The sequence below is a fragment of the Setaria viridis genome, chromosome 2 (genome assembly GCF_005286985.2).
Source record: "Setaria viridis chromosome 2, Setaria_viridis_v4.0, whole genome shotgun sequence".
Lineage (NCBI taxonomy): Eukaryota > Viridiplantae > Streptophyta > Magnoliopsida > Poales > Poaceae > Setaria > Setaria viridis.
Window position 1 is genome coordinate 32938063 of NC_048264.2, and position 21653 is coordinate 32959715.

At 46.8% G+C, this 21653-nt stretch overlaps 6 protein-coding genes and 1 long non-coding RNA gene across 7 annotated transcripts; 2 read left to right on the forward strand and 5 right to left on the reverse strand.

Annotated features, from left to right (window-relative positions):
- Positions 1 to 2941: 2941 nt before the first annotated feature.
- LOC117842139 (mavicyanin) lies at positions 2942 to 3936 on the reverse strand. The gene is made up of 2 exons (XM_034722501.2): positions 3623 to 3936; positions 2942 to 3540 (listed from the first exon to the last, which is right to left on the reverse strand). The coding sequence occupies exons 1-2, from the start codon at positions 3780 to 3782 to the stop codon at positions 3227 to 3229; spliced, it is 474 nt and encodes a 157-aa protein (XP_034578392.1). The 5' UTR covers positions 3783 to 3936; the 3' UTR covers positions 2942 to 3226.
- Positions 3937 to 4277: 341 nt separating this feature from the next.
- LOC117842140 (uncharacterized) lies at positions 4278 to 6871 on the forward strand. Its single transcript, XR_004637464.2, has 2 exons — positions 4278 to 4998; positions 5468 to 6871. It is a non-coding gene; the product is annotated as an uncharacterized lncRNA (long non-coding RNA).
- An 881-nt stretch (positions 6872 to 7752) lies between these two features.
- Positions 7753 to 8291, reverse strand: LOC117842138 (blue copper protein-like). Its single transcript, XM_072291871.1, has 2 exons — positions 8120 to 8291; positions 7753 to 8009 (listed from the first exon to the last, which is right to left on the reverse strand). Exons 1-2 carry the CDS (start codon positions 8289 to 8291, stop codon positions 7753 to 7755), a joined length of 429 nt encoding a protein of 142 aa, XP_072147972.1.
- Positions 8292 to 11425: 3134 nt separating this feature from the next.
- LOC117843143 (mavicyanin) lies at positions 11426 to 12682 on the reverse strand. Its single transcript, XM_034723704.2, has 2 exons — positions 12079 to 12682; positions 11426 to 11968 (listed from the first exon to the last, which is right to left on the reverse strand). Exons 1-2 carry the CDS (start codon positions 12251 to 12253, stop codon positions 11640 to 11642), a joined length of 504 nt encoding a protein of 167 aa, XP_034579595.1. The 5' UTR covers positions 12254 to 12682; the 3' UTR covers positions 11426 to 11639.
- A 1866-nt stretch (positions 12683 to 14548) lies between these two features.
- Positions 14549 to 16079, reverse strand: LOC117841980 (blue copper protein). Its single transcript, XM_034722310.1, has 2 exons — positions 15297 to 16079; positions 14549 to 15203 (listed from the first exon to the last, which is right to left on the reverse strand). The coding sequence occupies exons 1-2, from the start codon at positions 15460 to 15462 to the stop codon at positions 14887 to 14889; spliced, it is 483 nt and encodes a 160-aa protein (XP_034578201.1). The 5' UTR covers positions 15463 to 16079; the 3' UTR covers positions 14549 to 14886.
- A 150-nt stretch (positions 16080 to 16229) lies between these two features.
- On the reverse strand, positions 16230 to 18359 carry LOC117841979 (uncharacterized). The gene is made up of 6 exons (XM_034722309.2): positions 18152 to 18359; positions 17972 to 18016; positions 17752 to 17862; positions 17567 to 17637; positions 17180 to 17373; positions 16230 to 16591 (listed from the first exon to the last, which is right to left on the reverse strand). Exons 1-6 carry the CDS (start codon positions 18217 to 18219, stop codon positions 16478 to 16480), a joined length of 603 nt encoding a protein of 200 aa, XP_034578200.1. The 5' UTR covers positions 18220 to 18359; the 3' UTR covers positions 16230 to 16477.
- Positions 18360 to 19675: 1316 nt separating this feature from the next.
- On the forward strand, positions 19676 to 21317 carry LOC117842485 (uncharacterized). The gene has a single exon (XM_034722951.2). The coding sequence runs from the start codon at positions 19860 to 19862 to the stop codon at positions 20946 to 20948; it is 1089 nt and encodes a 362-aa protein (XP_034578842.1). The 5' UTR covers positions 19676 to 19859; the 3' UTR covers positions 20949 to 21317.
- The last annotated feature ends 336 nt before the right edge of the window (positions 21318 to 21653 follow it).

Below are 21653 nucleotides of genomic sequence, written 5' to 3' on the forward strand. Positions count from 1 at the left end.
GCTGATGGCTTTCATCTCCAGCCGATGGGTTGGTTTGCTTAAGAAATCGAAAGGCGAATCGACGGAGGAAACATCGAGGCTAGTCAGCATTAGGACATCTGCTAGGGTTGGAGTCATTGGTCCATGGCCGAAAAGAAAGGCATTGAGAGTGTCGAACCAAAAGTAAGATGCCACAATGAGCAGAGATTCATTATTTTCCATATGAGATAGAGATAGATTTATGCAATGGCCAATTTTTCGCTCATTCCAATAGACTGTTGGAATCTGACATTCTGAAAAACCAATCTCTCCATTTGGGGTTTGATTTGGCCAAGACTTAAAAGTGTTCACCCAATTATCTAATTCCATGGTTGATTGTTTAAAAGGAATCTTGTGAGTTTCTAAGCTAATCAGATCGGTCGGGTCAGGATCTCCCATAGGGCCAAGGCTGATGAATCCAAGGGTGTCGGCCATGGGGATGGTGATTCTCTGCCTGAGTTCCTAAGAAAATGCGAAGAAAAACTAAGAGCAGATCCAAAATTTCGAAAAGATGAGGAGGGCCTAGAAGACTTACCTCGAGGACGAAGGCCATGGTAGCTGTGGGTGCTGCCAATGGAACTTGGGAGCCGGTGCGATCGGTAGAGGATGCGAGGAAATCACCGGAGTGCACCAGGATGCGCTTGGAAATGGCACGAGTGAGGTCGCTGGGGTACACCGGGGGATGATTCACCGGAAAGGAAACCCTTTTCGCTCGGAGGAAGAAGAAGCGGCGGAAGAGATGGATATCTGTGGGATGGTCCTGGAGAAGGGTAAATATGGAATTTTTACCACACCGTCTGCACTAATTTCGAAAAGAGCGGTTGCCTGCGGGCACTCTGTTCAAAGAATGCAATCATCAAGGAGAAGATTTTGGGAGCAAAGGGGATTTTGCTGCATTTATTGTTGCGTCTCTTCCGGAGGAAGGGATCGAAGTTGAGAAAATTTCGGAGCAAAAGATTTGTTTCACTCTGAAACTGGGGGGCATGTGTTGACGCCGGTTTTTGACACGTGTTAGGGTCAGCGTCAGGAGGAGAAGAAAGTGGTCGATGCGATTAAACAAGAAGCTATGGCTAGAGAAATCGGCCGATAAAGCTACAGTGGTTTGGCTGATTAACCGACGAGATCGATGGGGACTGGCCGATTGGAAGCCAGAATAGCTCGGCCGATATGGGCCTGAATGGGCCAAGGCAGTAACAAGATGAAGATAGGATTGGCCCATAGAGGATTGGATGGTGTTCGACTCTGACGCGAGTTGTATATGTATGTAAATATTTGTTGCTTTGAATAAGAAATAGAATATTGAGTCGTAGTTGGTTAGGAAACGAGTTGTAACAGGGTATAAATAGGTGCCCCGTGAGGCTGGCAAAAACATCAACAAACATCAATACAAATCTACTTTTTCACGCAACTTTATTTTCAAGCTGGCAACTTCGCCAAACCCTTTCTTTTCACGAGTTCGTGCGAGTTGGCAGGGCTGCATCAACGTGATCTCCGACCAATTTGTAAGTTCCGCGTTTCGAGTAATATCTAAGCTTTAACTTCGGGTGCATTATTGTTATTTTGTTTAGATTTATTCACCAGTTATCGATATTTGCTAGAATTATAGGTTTTGCCTATTATTTTAGTTTTTATCATTAGTTATCCAGTTTGAGGCACGAACTATCGGCTATACCAATACATTACTTGTTATCATACAGCCGATTAGATCTGTTTCAGGTGTTGTTTCTGTAGCATTATTTAGGTTACTCTAGTAGTTCCTTTTACATTTGTTATGTGATTATCGGCTGTTTCATAGGTGGCCATCCTTACACTACATCGGTAGATCGGAATTCCAGCCGATCGAATCTCTGAAATTTGATATATGTTATTCCTTGTCAATCAACATGTCAGATTAACTGGCACGTCGCGTGAACCGCACCAGGATAATAATCCGAACAGGAGCTAACAGATTCTCCCGGTCGTGTGCTTGACGCAAGAGTCGGGTCCATTATCCGATTTTTTTTGCGTCAATAGGCTCGACATCCACAATCTCAGTCTTACACATACCAGATATTGTAGAACATGCCCTTTTTCGAGATAAACTGTTGATTTCCTCCTAAAAAAGTGGGGCAACATTACGATTCGCTGCGCACATTGAGTTCTACTCCCTCCGTTCCTAATTATAAGTTATTCCAACTTTCTTGAAGAATTAAACCATTTTATGTTTGATCTAAATTATAGAAAGGATTTCGAAGGTTTATGACACCGAATAGATATACTATGAAAATATATTTAATGAAAAAACTAATGATACTTATTTGGTATCATGAATATTAGCACTTTATTATATAAATTTGGTCAAACTTGAGATGTTTTAACTCTAAAAAAATTAAAATAACTTATAATTTGGAACGGAGCGGAGGGAGTATGCACCAGCCATCAATTACTCTTCTGAAACTTGTTCGATGAAAGATCGAAACGTACCGATATACTTCAACGTGGATGACTATTTTTGCAGCGTCAATTCACCCATGGGGCCACGGAAGAAGATTCTTTTCTGTAGTGTAGTGGTCCGGAAAGCTTCTGATCTGTCTCTATAACTCGACGTCAACTACCTGTCTACCTCTCTCTCAGCCTTAGCTTTTGCAAAGGTTGCTGGTGCGGTGGTGCCGGTGTTTTCCAGATTGCAAAGGTTCAAGAGTTTTCTGTGGCAACCAACATAAAAAGAGAGAATAGCTTTTGATCGAAAGACGGCCATCCTTCAGAAACTTCTATCGATGCACACGCATCCGAGTAAGTGTCCAACCGACAATATCGCTTTCTAATGTTCCTGCCCCTCGATCTTTTCCTCCATTTCCTGCCGAATCATCACGCCCTTACCTGACATGACAAGACTCTGTGATTTGAGACTTGAGAGGATGTGTTGCACAAACCACTTCATCCATTGAACACAATATGATCAAATTTTATTTTATTTGCAGGAAGATATACACAACAAAAAACGATCAGACATTGAGACATGATATACACCTGGTGATGAATACACACAATCACAGACATCAAGAGGCACGCCACTGCAGAGTAACGTGCTTACACGAGCTGCTCGACGAGCAATCGCCAGAAAACGTAGCAGAGATGTGGACAACGATTACTGATCACACGAACCATCAACGGCCAAGAACGTAGTCTGCATGCACTGTCTCTACCCTGAGACGATGGCCGTGCTCCGTCAGAAGAGCGCGAGCTTGATCGCAGCGCCGGCGGCCGCGGCGACGACGGAGGCCATCGCCGCCGCAGGAACCTGCGGGGCGCCCGCGGACGGGGTGTTGCCGGAGGGCGTGGCGGAGACGGTGACGGCGAACTTCATGCCGTCGGAGCAGTGGCCGGGGACGTTGCAGATGAAGTAGTGCGTTCCGGGGGTGTTGAGCGGGACGGTGGTGGAGCCGCTGTCGTCGTCGAGCAGATTGTTGTTGCCGGAGCAGGCGTCGTAGCCGCTCTTGCTCACCTCCGTCACCGTGTGCGCCTTGCTCACGTAGTTGAACACTGCAGGATCGCGTAGCTTGAGACGAATGCCCAGCAGCGTGATGAAACGAGACGTGGAGGAGCAGAAGGGAAGCTAGCTCACCGAGTTTGTCCCCGACGGAGAAGCTCTTGCCGCTGGCCCAGCTGGTGTAGTCGACGCCGGTCGTCCATCCTTGCGAGTCGCCGACGGTGATCGTGGCGGCCGAAGCCAGCGCCGCGCACCCGGCGATGAGCAGCGCGACGAGAGGCAAGGCCTTGGCCATGATGATCTCTAGCCTTATCCAACTATGATGATGCGCTGGGCGCACGATGGAAGGGGCGAGAGCAAAAGGGGGATGAATATGATGAACAGGGCAATCACTATTGTTGCTATGGTAGGACACTGGACTGGAGGTTGGAGGGTCTATTTATAGAACACATGTTCGTTAAATGTTTCTGAAAAGAAAAGGATAAAAAAATGGTCCATGTCAATGGAAACATTTCTCCTGCCCCCGGTTTGTTTTCTCACCCTTTTTCATCGATTTGATCAAGAAAATTGAAAGGTTGCAGTGCAGTGTATGAAGAGAATGGAATTGGAATGCCTTTGGGGCGACTCAAAGCGTCTCAGAGAGACGCGAAAGTTGTGCGCAGGCCAGCTGGTGGTGGCATCTTCGGGCAGTTTTTTGGTGTGCGCAGTTTCTGGCAATCTCTCGCCCCCTTTTGTATGAGATGATCAGAACGCGCACATTTTCTAGATGCGTTCCAACAGAAAGGTCACGCGTTGGCATTGAACTTGGACCCCATGGGCATTGAAAACAGAAAAGGAGCAGGCGTTGGAATCAGCTTTTGATTTCATAAGAAGTGATCAAGCAGGAAAGGCTGTTTGTGCCTTGCTCTGGAAAACGAGCGTCGAATGATGGCCGGCAAGGGAACTGATGCCAAAGTGTCGTAGTGCTGCAAAGGCCATCGGCTCCGCCTTTGTTCTCAAGTTTCACACACCCTGGGCTCGTCACGGACCATGTGCGGGTAGCGTCGGCCGTATGCGTATAACAGAGCACGGCCCGCCTTGCTAATCTTGCGGCCTGCGGGCTCACTGCACGGGGAGCCAACAACAGCCATGCCCTGCCGCCCCGTTTTTTCAGCGATTACTCCGCTACCGCTAGCCAAAACACACGCCGCCGCCGCTCGAACGCCTCGCGAATATCGATCCGCCACTGCACCACAGACGCGACACCGCCGACGTTGAGGCCTCGCGAGCTGAGGACGACGGAGCGCACACACCGCCGCTTCCCTACGTCCTCTCGCTGACGTCGCCTGCGGTAGGGCTAGCCGAGGATGCACACGTCTGTCCTGCGCTCTCTCTCCGGCATCGTTGATCGTTCGAGCCAGCCGAGGCCGAGGGCACGACGCACGCCTGATGCCCTGCGCGGAACGCCGTGATGCCCTCAGTTGTGCTGCTGGGACTAGCTGTCTAGCTGATGCCGATGACACGCCGTCGAGGTACTGGTTCTTCTCTCCTCTAATTTGTTGCGCTCAAACTATCCATACATCAGCATAGACTCTTTTCTGCTTATTTTTCATTTTGCTCTTCACCCAACACTTGGTGCCACCAGCACTGTCGTTCGCCTTAAGTTTGTTGGCTGCTGTCACCCAAGATTATGTGTTCATTTTGTGCCATGATATGTTTGTCGTAAAAACACTAATCCCTGTTACAACTTTATCCATATGGATTGTTTAGTCTGTTACTATTCTCATAATAAATGTTAGCTGAGTTGCCATATTAATTCTAGATCTGAATATTTTATCTGTGCTGCTCCTCTTCTAAGTGTTTTTTTCTTGAATAGCTGTTATTTTGTTCATTCTTTTGTTCTGACAAAACAAAAATCAAGAACCTAATATGGTACTGTTTGCATCTCTTATCTCTCAAAACTTTATGACGTTGGTTCATGCGGCTTTTGGGGTATCATAGATGGATACCGGATACGATGGAAACGAGTGGTGGTCGCACTCCATAAGGAGACTTGAAACAACATCATCAATGATGAATGTAAGCAGGCAAGGGTACAAGCCCGACATGCATCAATGTGTCGCACAAGGTGTGGATCCTTCACATGGACTATGATCAACTCCTCCCAGCTAGTTACAAAATAAATTAAAATCGAACAATGGCAAGAACTATAACCTAATATCAACATACGCACCTATTATTCATGATCACCACATGCCTGTTTGGACGCTGTCGGAAGTCATTTCTATCTTGGATGTTAGTCATATCGACAACAAGACTTATGGCATCTTCAAACACAATGACTTATATGTATTGTCTTAGAGTGCACTAACTTTATATAATTTTTTAAATAAAAGGATAAACTATTTAGAGATACTTGTGAATGTATTTTCTTGTCGTTATATATATCTTCGGATACTCTGAAGGTACGCAGACATAGGAAATCCATATTGTTCATCCACCAAAATAACAACGAGAAAATGCATTTCAAAGGTATCAGAGAATAAATATATAAATTTAGCACACTTGGAGATAATACATATATGTAGTTGTGTTTGAAGATGCCATTGGTCTGGTAGTCTATATGTGATTAAAATTCAAGATCTTTAGAGACTTTTGGTGGCCTCCCAGCAGGCATGTGGTGAAAATGAACGATAGGTACATAAGTTGATGTAGATATAGTTTTTGCCCGTGGTCAATTTTAGTTCATTTTGTAGCTCGTAGGGGAAAGTTGATCATAACCTATGTGAAGGATCCACACCTTCTGCGGCATCACTGGCAATGGTGGCCAACAGCTTATGAATTTCACACTTTGGATGCGGTCCATGTTAATGTCAACAAGATATGACGTGCCTACGATTACAAATGTCAATTCTATTAACCAAGTTAGATTTACAGTATTTATGTGCTTTTTACCATGCAAGATAAGTGAAGTGACCGCTACTAGAGATAGCCACTTCGTATTCTCACCCAAGATAGTAGAATCCTCCGCGTTGCAAGGTAACATACTGTTATGGTCATCACAATTTTTGTTTACAATTTGGAGAGCACTAACTTATCAGTTTTGATATTTAGGTCTTCGCAATAGGTTACCCGTTGAACCCCATTTGAGTACGACAGTTTGCCTGTGCTGTTGTGAGGCGTAGGACGAATATTCCCTAATGCCTGCATGATGATTTTGAGTAATAAGAGCCAAATGTTTAAGATCATTTGATGATAATGTGGTCCCTATCCCTTAACATCATTTTATCGGAATTTAGCATCACACACACGCTGCGTTATGTTGAGGTGGAAACACTTTCATTTTCATGATGTAATAATATATGGATTTATGAGTATATCATGATGAAACTTATTATGGGTGCATTTATGATTTTGATCAAGATGTTTAAACTAAGTTATGGAGTTCTGTAGATCATCTGACTATGATATGGCAATTCAACTATACCATAAGTAATTATATATGTCTTAATCTAGGAAGTGATATACACATGAGCATCGCCATTCAATATTTTTTTTTACTACAACTTAATGTCATCTGACTATGATAGTGCTATGGACGTTCTCTACTAGATTATTCGTCAGTGGTGATACTTAGAACACAGAAAATAGGCAAGTAGCCTTAGAGATATTAATCCGCTGGCGTTATGAACTAAACTATTTTGCTCTGTTTACAGTTATGTATTATCTTATAATTTTTTTCAATCATTTTATGTCTTTATGTAGATTCTATTTGGTACAAATGGATTCTTCTTGTGCTGATAAATCAATAGATAAAAGACTTGCTTTATACTCCCTCCATCCCAAATTACAGTTCGTTTTAGCTTTTCTATGTACATAGCTTTTGCTACGTAACATAATATAGATCTAGGTGCATAGCAAAAACTATGTATTAAAAAAGTCAAAACGAATAGTAATTTAGGATGGAGGGAATATCAATCGCTTTGAATCATAACAAATCCAAAAAGGCTCCGTCAACTCAAATTGTCCCAGAAGGTTGTGCCATGCTGATGCGGTGATGCCGACAACTTATATGTATGAAGTGCACGACGAACAATGGCCAGAAAATGTTAAAAGTCGCGGAGATGTGGACAGCTACATATATACGCGGACCACTCATGCATCAACAACAGTCATAAACTCTGACCTGAGACGCCGAGTCGCGCGCTAACGTACGCGGCTGCGTCCATCAGAGCAGCGCGAGCTTGATCAGAGCCCCGTTGCGGCGGCGACGACGACGGGGACAGTCACTGGAATCTGCAGGGCGCCCCCGGCGGCGCCTGTTGGTGCGGCGCCCGAGGGCGGCGCGGATACGTTGACGGCGTGCTGCTGGAGCAGTGTTCGGGGACGATGCAGATGAAGTAGTGCGCGCCGGGGGTCGCGAGCGTGACCGTGGTCAAGCCGCTGTTGTTGTCCTCGCTCCGCGCGTCGCCGCCGGAGCAGGCGTCGTAGCCGCTCCTGCTCACCTCCGTCACCGTGTGATCCGTCCTCACGTAGCTGAACACTGCGCACGCACGGTTTCCCCGTCACAAAATGCCTTTCGCTACTGGATGATGTGTGTAAGCTGCAGCATAACGACACACAAAGGCCTAGTATGATCAGAGCTTTACTCACATAGTCTGTCTCCGACAACGAACGACGCCTTGTCGCTGGCCCAGGCGGCGTAGTCGACGCCGGTCATCCAGCTGCGCACGCCGCCGACGGTGTACGTCGTGGCCGACGCCAGCGCCGCGTACCCCGCAACGAGCAGTACCGCGAAGAGGGCCGAGGCGTGTGCCGCCGCCATCGCCGCCGATGATCTTTAGCCTAGCTATGACGCGTTGCACGCACCTGACCGGCCGACGGGAGGTTTTGCCTGACTTAACATCTGTGGCATTGTGCTGTAACTTGTAACCTCTCCCTTCCATTTGTATGATGAGGGAACACGCACTTTCAAGATGCTCTCGGTCAGAAAAATCATTTATCAAGACCTCAGCTCGCGAGGGCACTGAAAACAGAAAAAGGAATACATGTTGAATCAACTTTGGCTTCAGGACAAGTGGAGCCGGGATACGCCTTGCTCTGAAAGGCGAATGTTGAAATGATGATAGCCATTGGCTCTGAAAGGCAAATGCTTATTTTTCAAGAAAGACGAATGCCAAAGTGCAGTGAGTAAGCTGAACCAACGGACGGAGCTGCTTCACTTTCACCAATTGCGTTGACCGAGCCTGAGGAGAACCACAGTCAACGGAAAGACGCCCAGGCTCACGTCATGCCCCGGCACGAGGGTAAATGTGTTCGAGGCTTCCTATGCATCGATTGACCGTCTCGTTAACAAATGTCGGTCAGCCCAGCACGATTCGAAATCGGACGTCACCGTGTCGTAAGGCGACCCGGTAGAGATGACAATGGAACCCGTGGGGTTCGTACTCAATGGGCATATGTATGGGTGTAAAAACCCTCCCGCCGAGTGAGCACCCGAGATCAGACGGGTTGGGGTCGGATACCAACTTTGTTCGTGGATACCTGTGACGGATGGTAAAATCTGGTCTTTCGTACTTGAGTTTTATTTTAACTTATTTTTGCAAGAGTTATGACGTTACTTCAGCAATCACTAGAATATTATGGTGCATTTGGTTGAAAAGCAATCCGTGTCCGGCAGCACAAAGCACTGCGGGCTGGTGAGCTCGTCGTACACCGGGGATGGGTAGGGGTGGTTGATGGTGGGGGCTACGGGAGTGGCAGAAGCTGCCAGCGTGGTGCATGGAAGGAGGTCGAGACGCCGCCAATCGATCCTTCTCTTTTTCCACAGAGTTTGTTCTAGAGCTTTCTTCTCCGCTTTTCTTTGTTACCATTTTTTCCCAAAGTTTTATCTATAATGTTTTGGTTATATAAATAATGCTCAGAATTTTTCTTCCAATTCTTTTTTGATTTTTTTCATTTTGTTTATCTTCTACATTTTTCTAAATTTTGTATTTCAAAACTTTGATCCGAATGTTTGCTTTCCAAAAAAAAATCCCCGGTTGTTGATGCAAAATCTGAGCTTCAGACTTCTGCGTTAACAACATGACGGACCTGTGAGCTCCAAATCGGCTCACGAAGGTGCAAGTCGTGCCAATTAATTTAACCTGTAATTAATAAGGAAAACATTAAATTCATGAGCCTGTACCCGACTAAGCCTTTCAAACTCATAGGTAACCTTTGAAACACCATAAGAGTCAGGTTTTCAATGTAATCATGCGGTGTAAATAAACAGAAGCATTAATGGCATGTGTCATCGGCTGTATGAACCGACGGGCTAACATAGATGCATAAAACAACAGCCATTGAAGGGATTCCTTGCTCACCATGTGCATGTCAGATAAACTAACAGATCAAATTAATGTCATGAGACATAGATTGGACTTAACCAAGGCAGTACAGCTAAGAGGGCATTAACTTCAATCTGTTAATCTAAAAGCCTAGAACATGACAGCAAAGACAACTTGCCTACCACCTACAAGCCGATTAAGCTAACGGATCTAATTAATGTCATGAGATGTAGATTGAACTTAACCAAGACAGTACGGTTGAGAGGGCATTAACGTCAACCCACTAACTTAACGGACTAGTATGCGGCAGCAAGGCCTCGTACGCATAGCTATCGGCTCGATAACGTCATCATGCTACGGAGAGATATGGATAAGACTCAGCTGAGACATCGGCTCTCAATAGTAGCTTTCTGATGTTAATGATCCAATGGCTAGCGATACGAGGGGCAAAGGTAAAGATCTATCGAACAGCATATGTAAAGCAAGTAAAGCATGCAAGATCTAACTAGCCGATACGATCAGATAAGTAGTAAATGCTTAAACGAGACTAGGAAGCCGATGAGAACAACCTAATCATATCTAAGCTGTTCGATAATTGTGAGCGCTTGATAAAACTAAGAGATCGATATGATGCAACTTAATAAAACCAAACAACTCAATAACTGTGAGCAACATCGAAGACAAACAGAATATTGGATAAAGCCTAGAAAGTTCTATTTGCAATCTAAGTAACTCAATAACTAGCTTTACGCTAAGAGATCAAAATATTGGATGAGGCCTAGAAAGTCTTGATACAGATAACGTAACGACCGGGTGACGGTACTTACAAGATCACCTGAGATCGAAGCTGATGCAACCCTGCGTGCAAGAAGAAACTCACCACTTTCTACTCTACTCCTACTCCTAGGGTTTGACGGCGTGATGCCGAAAGGTTGTATTGATTGATTGATGATTATTACAAAACTCATGGGTTTATATTTATACCCTGGAGCAAACTAAAGTTCTAGTCGAGTACGACGTGACTATTACAATTATATCTAAAACTACCTAAGATAACTTTCTTCACGCTTTCTCTTATTTGGTGGAGAATCCTTGTCCGCTTCGTGTTTTCTTGACTTCCGTCGGCTCCGAGACTCTGGTCCCTCCATTGTTAACCCTGGTGGATGCGCCTGATTCGTCCTGACTGCCTCTTCTCACATCGGCTCTTGGAACCTTATCCTCAGTGTTTGACTCTGATAAAAAACCGGTGCCAACACCTATTTTTCCTTCCAATTTTGTTTCAAAAGTTTTATATAAATTTATCGTATAAATATTTTTTCTACTAAAAAGTTTATCCACAAGATTTGTGCTTATAAATTTGTATATATTTTTTGTTTGTTTATAACTTTTTCTTGTTTTTAAAATGGAACAGAAGCGGGGACTGGATGTGTGTGTACGGTGGGTAGTCCCGACATGCTGTCTGAAATCGACCGTTAGAAAGCGACCTCATGGATGACCGTAAATTTGATATATGCCTTTTAACCCTGTCGTCCACGTGTTTCGCAATCGCTCTACATTCTTGCTCGCCTTTTTTCCCTGCACCATTTTTTCTACATTTTCACGAGGCAACCAAATAAAGATCATGCAAGAGTACACGACAACTCAGCAATCAGCGAGGGCATGAACATATATGAGGTGCACGACGAACAATCGCGGGAAAACGTACCAAAATATGGCCTATTACCGAGTACGCCAATCATGAACCGCCCCTACGTACACGCGTGCACTGATATCTGTACGACTGCACTCTGAGATTTCGTGGGGTTCACTCTGCCACTACCAGTCAGTCAATAGCCACGCTGCCATCAGGACAGCGCGAGTTTGATCAATGCCCCCGCGGCCGCAGCGACGACGGAGCCCATCGTCGGCCGCACCCGGCCTCCCGTAGCGACGCCACCAGTTGGTGTTGTGACAACCTCGGGCGAGCCGCCCCCGGCGACGGTGACGGCGAGCCTCATGCCGATGGTGCAGTGGCCGGGGATGTTGCAGATGAAGTAGCGCGTGCCGGCGCCCGTGAGCGTCACGTTGGTCGAGCCGCTGCGGTCGTTGCTCAGCGCGCTGCCGCCGGCGCAGGCGAAGTAGTCGTTCTTGCCCACCTCCGTCACCGTGTGCTCCTCGCTCGGGTAGTTGAACACTGCAATGTTTTTTTTTTCACGACGTGCCAGTAGGGCATGCGCAGCTGCACTCTCTGCAGCAGATCGACTAGGTGAGCCATGGTTTAAGGGAACCGAGCTGACCACTCACCTAGCTTGTCCCCGGCGTTGAACGTCTTGCCTTTGACCCAGGCGATGTAGTCGACGCCGATCGTCCAGCCTTGGTCGTCGCCCACGACGAACGTCGTCGTGGCCGCGGCCAGCGCCGCCGCTGTGTAGCCGGCGGCGAACAGCACTGCGACACGAGCCAATAAAGCGTTGGGCATGGTGATCTCAGCCTTGCGATGTGCTGCGAGCCTGCAACAGTGAGGCACAGAAGACGGAGGCGCACCAGTTCGGCGCGGGAGATCAGGGTTACGAACAGACCGAGCACCAGTTCGTTCGCCACTGTTAGTTGCTAGCTGCTGCAGACTTGGCACTTGGCAGGAGGTTGGACTTAGAGACGATGGTCTATTTTAGTATTTATAGATAGATCTCCTGGTTGCTACTTTCTAAATGCAATATCTGGCCCGTGTTGGTTCTTGTTTCTTGCATGTTTCTTTCATTCCTTTATAGCTTTTTTGACTGATTTATTCAGTAGTGGAATGAGAGCAATAATGTGTCGAAGAATTAAGGGGAGGATGGAATTGGAGTGCATATGGTGCGACTAAAAGCTTAACGGGAAAGCGGCACTAGAGGCTACGGGGTAGGACAACTAGCTGCTGTCATCTTCGTGCATCCTTTTTGTGTGATCAGAGCACTAGCGCATTTGTGCGATCAAGACCCTCGTGGGCGTAGAAAACAGGAAAAAAATTAAACATGTAGCTCAAATCATCTTCGATGTGGATGATCCTGGAGAGAGTGACGCCTGGTCAGGGAACTGATGCCAAGTTAGAGCAAAATTAGGATCCTGGCCAGTGGCCAGGGGACCGATGCCAAGCAAAGCGTAGAGCAACATCAAGACCTAATGCCGCTAATGCATTGACCGAGCGTGCAAACGACAGGTCACAGGGGGCCGGTCTTAACCAACGCTCCCGGATATGTCACTCTCATGCCTCGTGTGCACTCTCCTGCTACTGTGTCACCAGATCATCTCGAAATTTTTTGCAGCTCCGGCGAGGTCTTACGCAGAGCATGGCAAGGCCAGTTCTTTTAATGTTAGAGGCTTAGGGCAGTCTGGCAGGTGCCCTGCCATTTTTTTTTCCATTTAAACAAGAAGAAGCGGTGCAAAAATTAAGTCGTTGGATGGTAGTGGTCGCATTGTCCTCATAAATTCAATAGCAGCCTAGTCATGTACTGCATATTGTCTTTCTTCGAAGTACCTCATGAAGTTCTAAAGATTCTGAACTATTTACAGGCCTAGATTTTTTTTGGTAGGATGATGAGCACAAAATAAATATTCAACTACTATTTATTACATTATTCTAGTATAGGGAACATTTTAGAATGGCGGGCAACTAAATAGAAAGTTTGATCTTGATCATTATCCATCGTTAATTTCTACTCCCTCCGTCCCAAATTACTATTTGTTTTGACTTTTCTAGATACATATCTTTTGCTATGTATTTAAACATAATATATATCTAGGTGCATAGCAAAAATTATGTATCTAGAAAAGCCAAAACGAATAGTAATTTGGGACAGAGGGAGTAGTTTATTAGATTTTTCTGATAACCCAAATCGCGGTCATACTTAGACTTATCAAACAGGAGATCATTTATAGACATAAGGACAAAGGAAGACTGGGTATTCATGACTTATACTCCCTCTGGTCGGAAAAAGCTACCATTCCCGGCCGAAGAAACAAGCTAGCAGCAAGCCAAATTTTGCTCAATGATACCTTTTTCTGACGGAAAGAATTGGTCAAAAACAGGTGGTTCGTTTTAGAACAACTCAGGATCATCACTTAGAGCAGCTCCAGTGTTGGTGTCTAGGGGTCTACTTGGAGTCGTTAGAGAAAGATTCTCTACTGCCTCACGCTCGAGAGGGGGTGCTGGGAAAGCACCACCCTAGCACTAGCTCTTGGTTTTGCCACTTACCTAACCATGGCAACCTCCGCGGGAAGGAAATGGCAGGGATAAGGAAAGACTGAAAGATGTAGGAATGTTTTGTTTTTTATTTGAGGTAGGACTCCACTTGCTTGACTATACACTGGACCGTTTTGTTCTGGGCAGCACCTAGATGACGTGTCCATGTGCATAGAGTTTTGGCCGAGTATACGCTGGCCCTGCTCTTATATTTCAGGATGGAGTTCTGAGTCCTATACTCCTTTTCATGGAGCACTAGCTGGAGACAAGTTGATCAAAGTGAATGGTTTGGTTTCGAAAGTAGCGTTAGTGGCTTTGTGCAACTTAAATAACTAAAATGATTCATCCACATGGTTTCTAAATAAACATGGTATATACTCTTGTGCTCAATCAATGCATAGGGCCCTTGTTCATACTGTAAGTCTGTAATAACGTGCTTTCCTATGAATATGGCATTGCATTGTGGAAACTTTGAATCATTCTAGCAGCATTTTCTTAAGGTTTTTGGGAGGAGGTGTGATCTTGACAAAAAAAAATAGTTAACTTGTTGAAGCGTAATTGAAAAGGTAGCGACCAAGACCAACGTTGCTACTTTTTTAATATGGTGAGGCCATGGCACTATTTCTCCTTTCGCCCTAATGACCGCATCGAAAGGTACACTTGTGGAGCTTTGAACTAATCTTCAAATACATTTTGCATAATGACAATCAAAGAAAAGATTTTGGGTGATTTCTGACATTATCTAAAAAGAGGCACCAACGAGAATAAGGTCCGGAAACTGTAGGAGATAGTCTAGTAGACATGTTGTCAATTACTGTGATCAGCAGTGGAATGAATCATCAACGCCGCCGCTAATATAAAGTTGCTGCTGGTGGCCTTCCCCAATCAGAAATTCAGAAGAGGGCGAGCTTGATCAGAACCCCTGTGGCCACCACAACGACCGCGGAGCCCGCTCCCGGAGTCGGCGCGCCCCCGCTGGCGCCCGACGGCACGGTGCCGCCGCCGCTCTCGGCAACGGTGACGGCGAGCTTCATGCCGCTGCTGCAGAGGCCGGTGACGTTGCAGATGAAGTAGCGCGTGCCGGGTCCCGTGAGCGTGACGACGGTCCAGCCGCTGGTGTCGTCGCTCAGCGCGCCGCTGCCGGAGCAGGTGTAGTAGCCGCTCTTGCTCACCTCCGTCACCGTGTGCTCCTGGCTCCTGTAGCTGAAAACTGCACGGTGTCCCCATGAAGTGCTAATGAGCCTGCTGCCTGCTGGGTGCTGGAAAAGATCCCATGAGCCACTAAGGAGCAGAGCTCACTCACGTAGTTTGTCTCCGACCGCGAACGTCTTGCCGCTGGTCCAGTCGGTGTAGTCGATGCCGCTCATCCATCCCTGGTCATCACCGACCGTGAACGTCCTGGCCGAGGACAGCGCCGCGTAGCTCGCTACGCATAGGAGCACGGCCACGAGAGACAGCGCGTTGGCCATGATGATCCTGGCCTTATGACCTGTTGAACTTGAACTCTAACGGCAGTGAAACACACGGGGGGACAGCAAGGGAGATGAGCATGAACACAGAACACCTGCCATGAGTTAGGACTTGAGGGTGGTCTACTTATAGATCATGTACGTAGTTACTAAACTCCTTTTGGGAATTGCTAAATGTGAAGTGACAATATGTTTTATGCTGAATTGGTTCGTACCAATTGCATGCTTGTCTCTCTCTTTTTTACTCTCCTTTTTGCGCGAGCGTGCGGCTTGCAGGCAAGCGAATCCTTTCGTATGATCATCGAACGAACATTTGTAGATGCTTCCGTAAACAATTCGTAAATCGAAGACCACAAGGACATCCAAAGCAGGAATGGTACACACAGCTCGAGTTATCTTCGGTTTGAATAACCGGAACCGATGGTATGGCTTGTGCTAAAAATGAGCATGGATTAGGGAACTGATGCCAAAGTGTGCAAAGCAACAAAGGCGATTAGGCTTTGATCATCCTCTTGGTGAGGGAACCGATGCCAAAGTGCAGACTGCAGAGCAAAATGCTGGCCATGGATCAAGACACTCTGCGCTGACTGAGTGTACAAAGGGCACGTCTGAGACCTACAATAAAACCCAGAAGTTTCAGGAAATTCTGAGATATATTTCCCCATCCCATTCTCATCTGCATGCATCACCTCTTGGAGAACGAGTGGTCCATTTTGATTCTTTTTTCTCCATTCCATAGCTCATGATTATTATGTGATAGTGGGTAATGATTGCAACACAACAGCTATGCAATATTCCAAATTCCAGTGTGTAATTGATGTGAATACATGTTGACCATCAGGACACTCCAGATTCGAGCACCCAGCATACACACCATCACCATGTGTTACTATACCATGATGAGTTTCTAGTCAATAAGGCATCTTAAGCATATTTACATGAAGGGATTCACAAAGAAGAAAGAAAAATCAACCATATTTACAACAACCAACACTTCAGTTTTCTACATGAACTATTATTTCTGAGCATCTGATCCAGTAGAGGACGTTGGGTTCGGTTTGAAGTCTTTCTCGAGCGCTTCAATGACAGGCTCCACGGCAGCATCAATCTTGTCACTCACCTCTTCAATCTACATTGGTGGTGGGCGTGGACAATGGAAGAGGTTTAGTTTTTCCATAACAAATAGAAATATGGCATTGTCTTTAACTGGATGAAAGAAAACTGTTCCTAAATTTAGCTAGATGCAATACTGTACAGTTTCAGCCGGATATCTGAATAAATTTGGTTTAAAGGTACCCAACCATATTCTGTGAGTTTTGAGTGTTTCAGAAACAAAGCAAATACAGGAGTGCTTTGAAGTTGTCAAAAAAAGGAGAAAGTTCTGCAGGAAGCATCAGAAGCAATTTTTTAGAACATGTTTTACCCAGCTCGAAGTCTAGAAAAGATTAAATGTGTCGTCAGTTTCTTACATGAACAGCTAACCGAGAGTAAGATCCTTTGTTTGATGTGGTCAGAATTTTCCTACAATGAAAAGCTCTGAACGTTGTTCTTGCACATGATTTTCCATGTACTTTTACTAGTATTTATGAGAAAGCATGGCCGATAACAAATTAATACAAACAAGATTCTAAGTTTCTCATGTACGACTGAAATATGATATTCTTAATATGTTGACATATTCAATTTCAAGTAAGATCAGTGGTAGCAAACTGCAGACCTTCTTAATGACCACTTCAACCTTATGTGCGTCCTTATCCACCACTTCAGCAATGTACTCAATCTCCACAGCAAACTTCTGCAGAGACCCGTTCTCTGGTAGGGACTCAGCTGCATTGGCAGCTAGCTTCTCTGTCACCTCAGCAACATGCTCCACAACCTCCACTGCAGTTTCCGCATTGTTTAACGTTTCACCTGACATAGTAACTCAGTTATTGCAATAAGATGTTAAGAACTGGGTTATATGAACATGTACCAGGAGTTTGTAATTCATCTGATCATCCATAGACTATGAACTAAATTGACAACCAATTCTGAACTACGCACCCACGGCCCCAGTCACCTATCTGCACCCTGCAACTAGCAGTGGTTATGGATCTGAACATACCTTCGATCTTCCTGGCCCTCTTGTAGAACGGCACAGCAGTGTAAAACACGCCCCCAAGGACCATCTGCACCCTGACAGAGAAAGATTGAGAATGTTAAGCACATAATTCCAATCCTATTTTGACACAAACAGTTTGGCTTCAGACCTTTTTTTTTCTTTAAAAAATGCTAACCCTCATTTCGTACCAGATAGGTATCATCGGCAGCGGTGAGAAATTGAGGCGTTGGTGCCCCACGGCCGAGGCGGCCGCGGCCAAATCCGCCGGGACGATGTCCGATTTCCCAAGAACAACCCACCTATTCATCAAAATTCAAAATAAACCGCATCAGACAAATCCACGAGTCGTTGTCTCAACTCTCAAACAGCGCAAAACAAATCACAGATTCCTAGTCCGAGAACACGTACCCTGAATCCATGGCGGCTGAATCTGCAGCGCCGTCGGTAGGCTTCCTGATCCCGTTGCATCAGAAAGATAAAATTCAAGAAACCATCAGATTTGACATCAATCCCATGGTAGGTTGAGTCTTGCGAAGAACAAAAAAAAAAAAAAAAACGAAAGAAACAGCAAAGGTGGCGGGCACATACCCTGCTGAGCCTTCCTGGGTGGCGGTCTGGCCGGCGGCGTTGGTCGGCGGCAAGGTGAGGGCGGCCATGGAGGATCGGGGCCGGGGTAGGTGGTGAGCCCGAAGGCAAGAAAGGAACACGCGGGTAGAGCAGATCAGCTCGCCGGGTCAGCTATAGATTCCGTGCTTAATTGCCTACGCTACCATTAAATTTGTGATAGTGTCACAATATAATTGGGGTTGTAGCCGTAATTGACGTCGCGGTGGAGTGTAGTAGTAGAAAATTCAGCGCGAGGGGTTTAAATTAAACAAGCTAATCAGTCTGGATAATTGCGTCGCCCTCTTGAGTCCGGACGTTGATTAGTGCGTGATGACGTGGCTTGCCCCATGCCAGATGATTTGTATTCGGCAGCGTGGCCCGGCCCGTTGGCACATTGCACAGCCCAATCCAAAGCAGCACGCAGTTGGAAACGAGCCCAACTAGCCCAAACGGGTAATGGTCCCGGTTAACGTTTCTGGAAAACAGAAATAAAACAGAGCGACCCCTAAAAAAAGGAAATAAAACAGAGCGTTGTCTAGTAAAAATTTACTCAATCCTCTGATAGACTGTACGTACAATTTACCAGTTTCATTCAAATATAGTGTGTTCAAATCGAACGGTGACAAGTTCAGAAACCATCTGAGCTGATGATACCGGGAGCCTGGAAAGATTCAAGAACGCATTGAGCATTTGTCGTCATTCGATGTGACACGTGATGCACCCATTGATTGCGTTGAAACATGATTAATTTACCAGCACCTGCCTAACAAAACCGAACCCGGATTAGTACACCCGACCCCGTTGGTCAAAATTACCCCTTTTTTAAGCCTAAAATTACCCTTTGTTGCCTTTGTAGCTCGCTCGGTTAACTAATCTACCATTGTATGGATCACATCCACAACAATAATCTTCTCCATTTTAAAACGCCTCACATGCCGTCTGACACGGAATCAACGGTTTGAATAAGGGAGGACACGCCTTACACTCCCTCCCTACTAAAATAAGTGTTCATTTAAAAAAATTTGGACACATAGCTGTGGGAACTAAATGCTACCCCTAATTACTAAATTTGGACACTTTAGTTGTGGTTGAAAGCTGTGTAATCTATTTGACACGTGCATTGGAACCATTGGCTATATGCACTTCACAGCACAATTTTAATTTTTTTTATTAGTGTAAGTGTTGCTTTAATTAGATGAGTTTCAGTGAACACTTTGTTTTTGATAAAATTTGAAAGAAAAAAACGTACACTTATTCTGGGACAGTGGAACCTAATCTTGGTCCAACTATTGCTTGACTTTCCGGAATCCAATACAGGCTGCTGCTCAGCGCACGAGGAGAAGCTACAGAGAAATAGGGTCCTATCACTGATTGGTGGCCCCAGTACAGTGGTAGAGCTTCTTGGGCCCTGTATGTTAGAGAGAGTGTTTCAAAGTCAGAGGTGTTGGGCGCTCGCACTCGCCGTCGCTGTCGGCAGTCTTGCAGCTCCACCGCAAATGCTGCCGCTGCGTTCCAGCGTTCGCCAAACCTTTTACCAAACCCAACAGCGACCAATCCACTCCCCGTCTCCACCTCCACCAGCCCTCCACCACCGCCCCCTCGCGCACGCGGCCACCTCCCCGATGCGCGCCGCCGAGCCCGCTGCGCTGCCGCTGCCGCTGCCCCCGCCGCCATCCGATCCGAGGTAGCCATGTACCCGCCGTTGCGCCCGTACGCGGCGACGACGGTCACCGCCAACTGCACGGATACCCCGCTCGACTGCATCCGGCCCTGCCCCGGCGGCGTCGAGGACTGCTCCCAGTACGCGCTGCCCCCGCCGCCCCCGATCCCGGTGATCCCGCGCGCCCCGGACGCCGACCGCCACGCGCCCGTGCGCCTCCTCCTCGTCATCACCCTGCTCTCCGCCTTCCTCTTCCTCTCGCTCGCGCTCTCCACGCTCCTCCTCTACCGCCGGCGCCGCCTCATCCTGCGCCGCCGGCGCCGCCTCGCCGCGGCCGCCGCCGCCGAAGGGGCCGACGACGGCGGCTTCGGCGACGAGGAGGAGGGCGGGGGCGGGGGAGGGGTGGTGCACCACGTGTGGTACATCCGCACGGTGGGGCTCGACGAGGCCACCATCGCGTCCATTGCCGCCGTGGAGTATCGCCGCGGGGTGGGCCGCGGCGGGGACTGCGCGGTGTGCCTCGGCGAGTTCAGCGACGGGGAGCTGGTCCGCCTCCTCCCGCGCTGCGCGCACCCGTTCCACGCCCCCTGCATCGACACCTGGCTCCGCGCCCACATCAACTGCCCAATCTGCCGCTCCCCCGTCGTGGTCGTCCCCTCCGATCTCCCCGCCGCTGCCGGGGAGGCTGAGGCGGATGGTGTCCAATTGGAGGAGCACCAAGCGCGTGACGAAATGTCGCTATCGCAATCTGAATCGGAGACTGAGGGCTCGGAGGACTCTGAGGCCTCTTCAGACACTCAAAGTGAGGACACAACAGCTGCAGGGGAGGAGAATGGAAGGGCGACGCCCAAGCCAATTCGGCGCTCCGCGTCCATGGACTCACCATTGTTCCTTGTAGCTGTTCCTGAAGCTCAGGATGATGTCGTGCGGTCTAATTGCAAGTTCCAAATGGGCCGAGAGACGAAGATCTTCAAGGTGAAAGAGAAGGAGGCAGCAGGCACTTCTTCATCCTCGTGTCAGTCAGGCCGGTTTAAGATTGGCAGGTCCATGTCAAGCAGTGGCCAGGGGTTCTTCTTTGCACGGAATGGCCGCACCAGTGGCACTGTGATGCCACTGTGAGTCGGCATGTTTTTTAGTGTCCAGGGGATGCAGCCTCAGCAAAGCCGGGAGCTGGTAGTGTGTCGGTGTCTGTTGATAGAAAGCATATGCAAGAGAGCTGAAGTCGCTCTCGGAGAAAATCTCCTTTGAGGTGTGAGTTGATGAGTTGTTGGTGATAAGGATTTCTTGAGTGATGCGGCAGTGTTAGCTTTGAAGTCCCAAGTTTCCTGTATCATAGCTTAAGCTTGGGTTGAGTGAATTTGGGGAAGCTGATGTTTTGCTCCTCTGTATATTTATTGTGTAGCAATCATACAAGAAGGAATGTACTATCACCTATATCAGCTTCTATTTGTCTGAAAGGAATGGAGCAAACATACTAAATTATGAATCTGTAGCTTGGGAGACCAGTACTTCCTGGTGGTGGCTTATGATATTGTTAGATGCATTCTTTGTGTCACTGTATGGATAGCATTGAGCATGTATTGGTCACAAACTTAAATTAGTAACTTAGCATGTGATTGTCTTATTTATCATGTGGATGTTAAGATCCAGTAAGCATAACTAGTATTGGAATATCTAGTGTGCTAACATACTGCAGGTTTTGCATTTGGGCTTTTTCCTGTTGGCAGGATAGGAAATGAAATGCAGATACAACACAGTGGTGTTCTCCTTCAGATCAAGGTGGATTCACCAAATTGAGGTACCTGATTCCTCAGTAATGTTACA

Bases quoted from the DNA above. Each gene is read 5' to 3' on its own strand.
- LOC117841980 (XM_034722310.1), bottom strand. From the start codon at position 15,462: ATGGCCAACGCGCTGTCTCTCGTGGCCGTGCTCCTATGCGTAGCGAGC. The intron at 15,204-15,296 runs GTGAGTGAGCTC...GACACCGTGCAG, and splicing joins CGCGGTCGGAGACAAACTAC to TTTTCAGCTACAGGAGCCAG.
- LOC117842139 (XM_034722501.2), bottom strand. From the start codon at position 3,782: ATGGCCAAGGCCTTGCCTCTCGTCGCGCTGCTCATCGCCGGGTGCGCG. The intron at 3,541-3,622 runs GTGAGCTAGCTT...GCGATCCTGCAG, and splicing joins CTCCGTCGGGGACAAACTCG to TGTTCAACTACGTGAGCAAG.
- LOC117841979 (XM_034722309.2), bottom strand. From the start codon at position 18,219: ATGGCCGCCCTCACCTTGCCGCCGACCAACGCCGCCGGCCAGACCGCC. The intron at 17,638-17,751 runs GTACGAAATGAG...TTTCTCTGTCAG, and splicing joins CTGCCGATGATACCTATCTG to GGTGCAGATGGTCCTTGGGG. The intron at 16,592-17,179 runs GTCTGCAGTTTG...CCACCAATGTAG, and splicing joins TTGAAGTGGTCATTAAGAAG to ATTGAAGAGGTGAGTGACAA.
- LOC117843143 (XM_034723704.2), bottom strand. From the start codon at position 12,253: ATGCCCAACGCTTTATTGGCTCGTGTCGCAGTGCTGTTCGCCGCCGGC. The intron at 11,969-12,078 runs GTGAGTGGTCAG...AAAACATTGCAG, and splicing joins CAACGCCGGGGACAAGCTAG to TGTTCAACTACCCGAGCGAG.
- LOC117842138 (XM_072291871.1), bottom strand. From the start codon at position 8,291: ATGGCGGCGGCACACGCCTCGGCCCTCTTCGCGGTACTGCTCGTTGCG. The intron at 8,010-8,119 runs GTGAGTAAAGCT...GTGCGTGCGCAG, and splicing joins CGTTGTCGGAGACAGACTAT to TGTTCAGCTACGTGAGGACG.
- LOC117842485 (XM_034722951.2), top strand. From the start codon at position 19,860: ATGTACCCGCCGTTGCGCCCGTACGCGGCGACGACGGTCACCGCCAAC.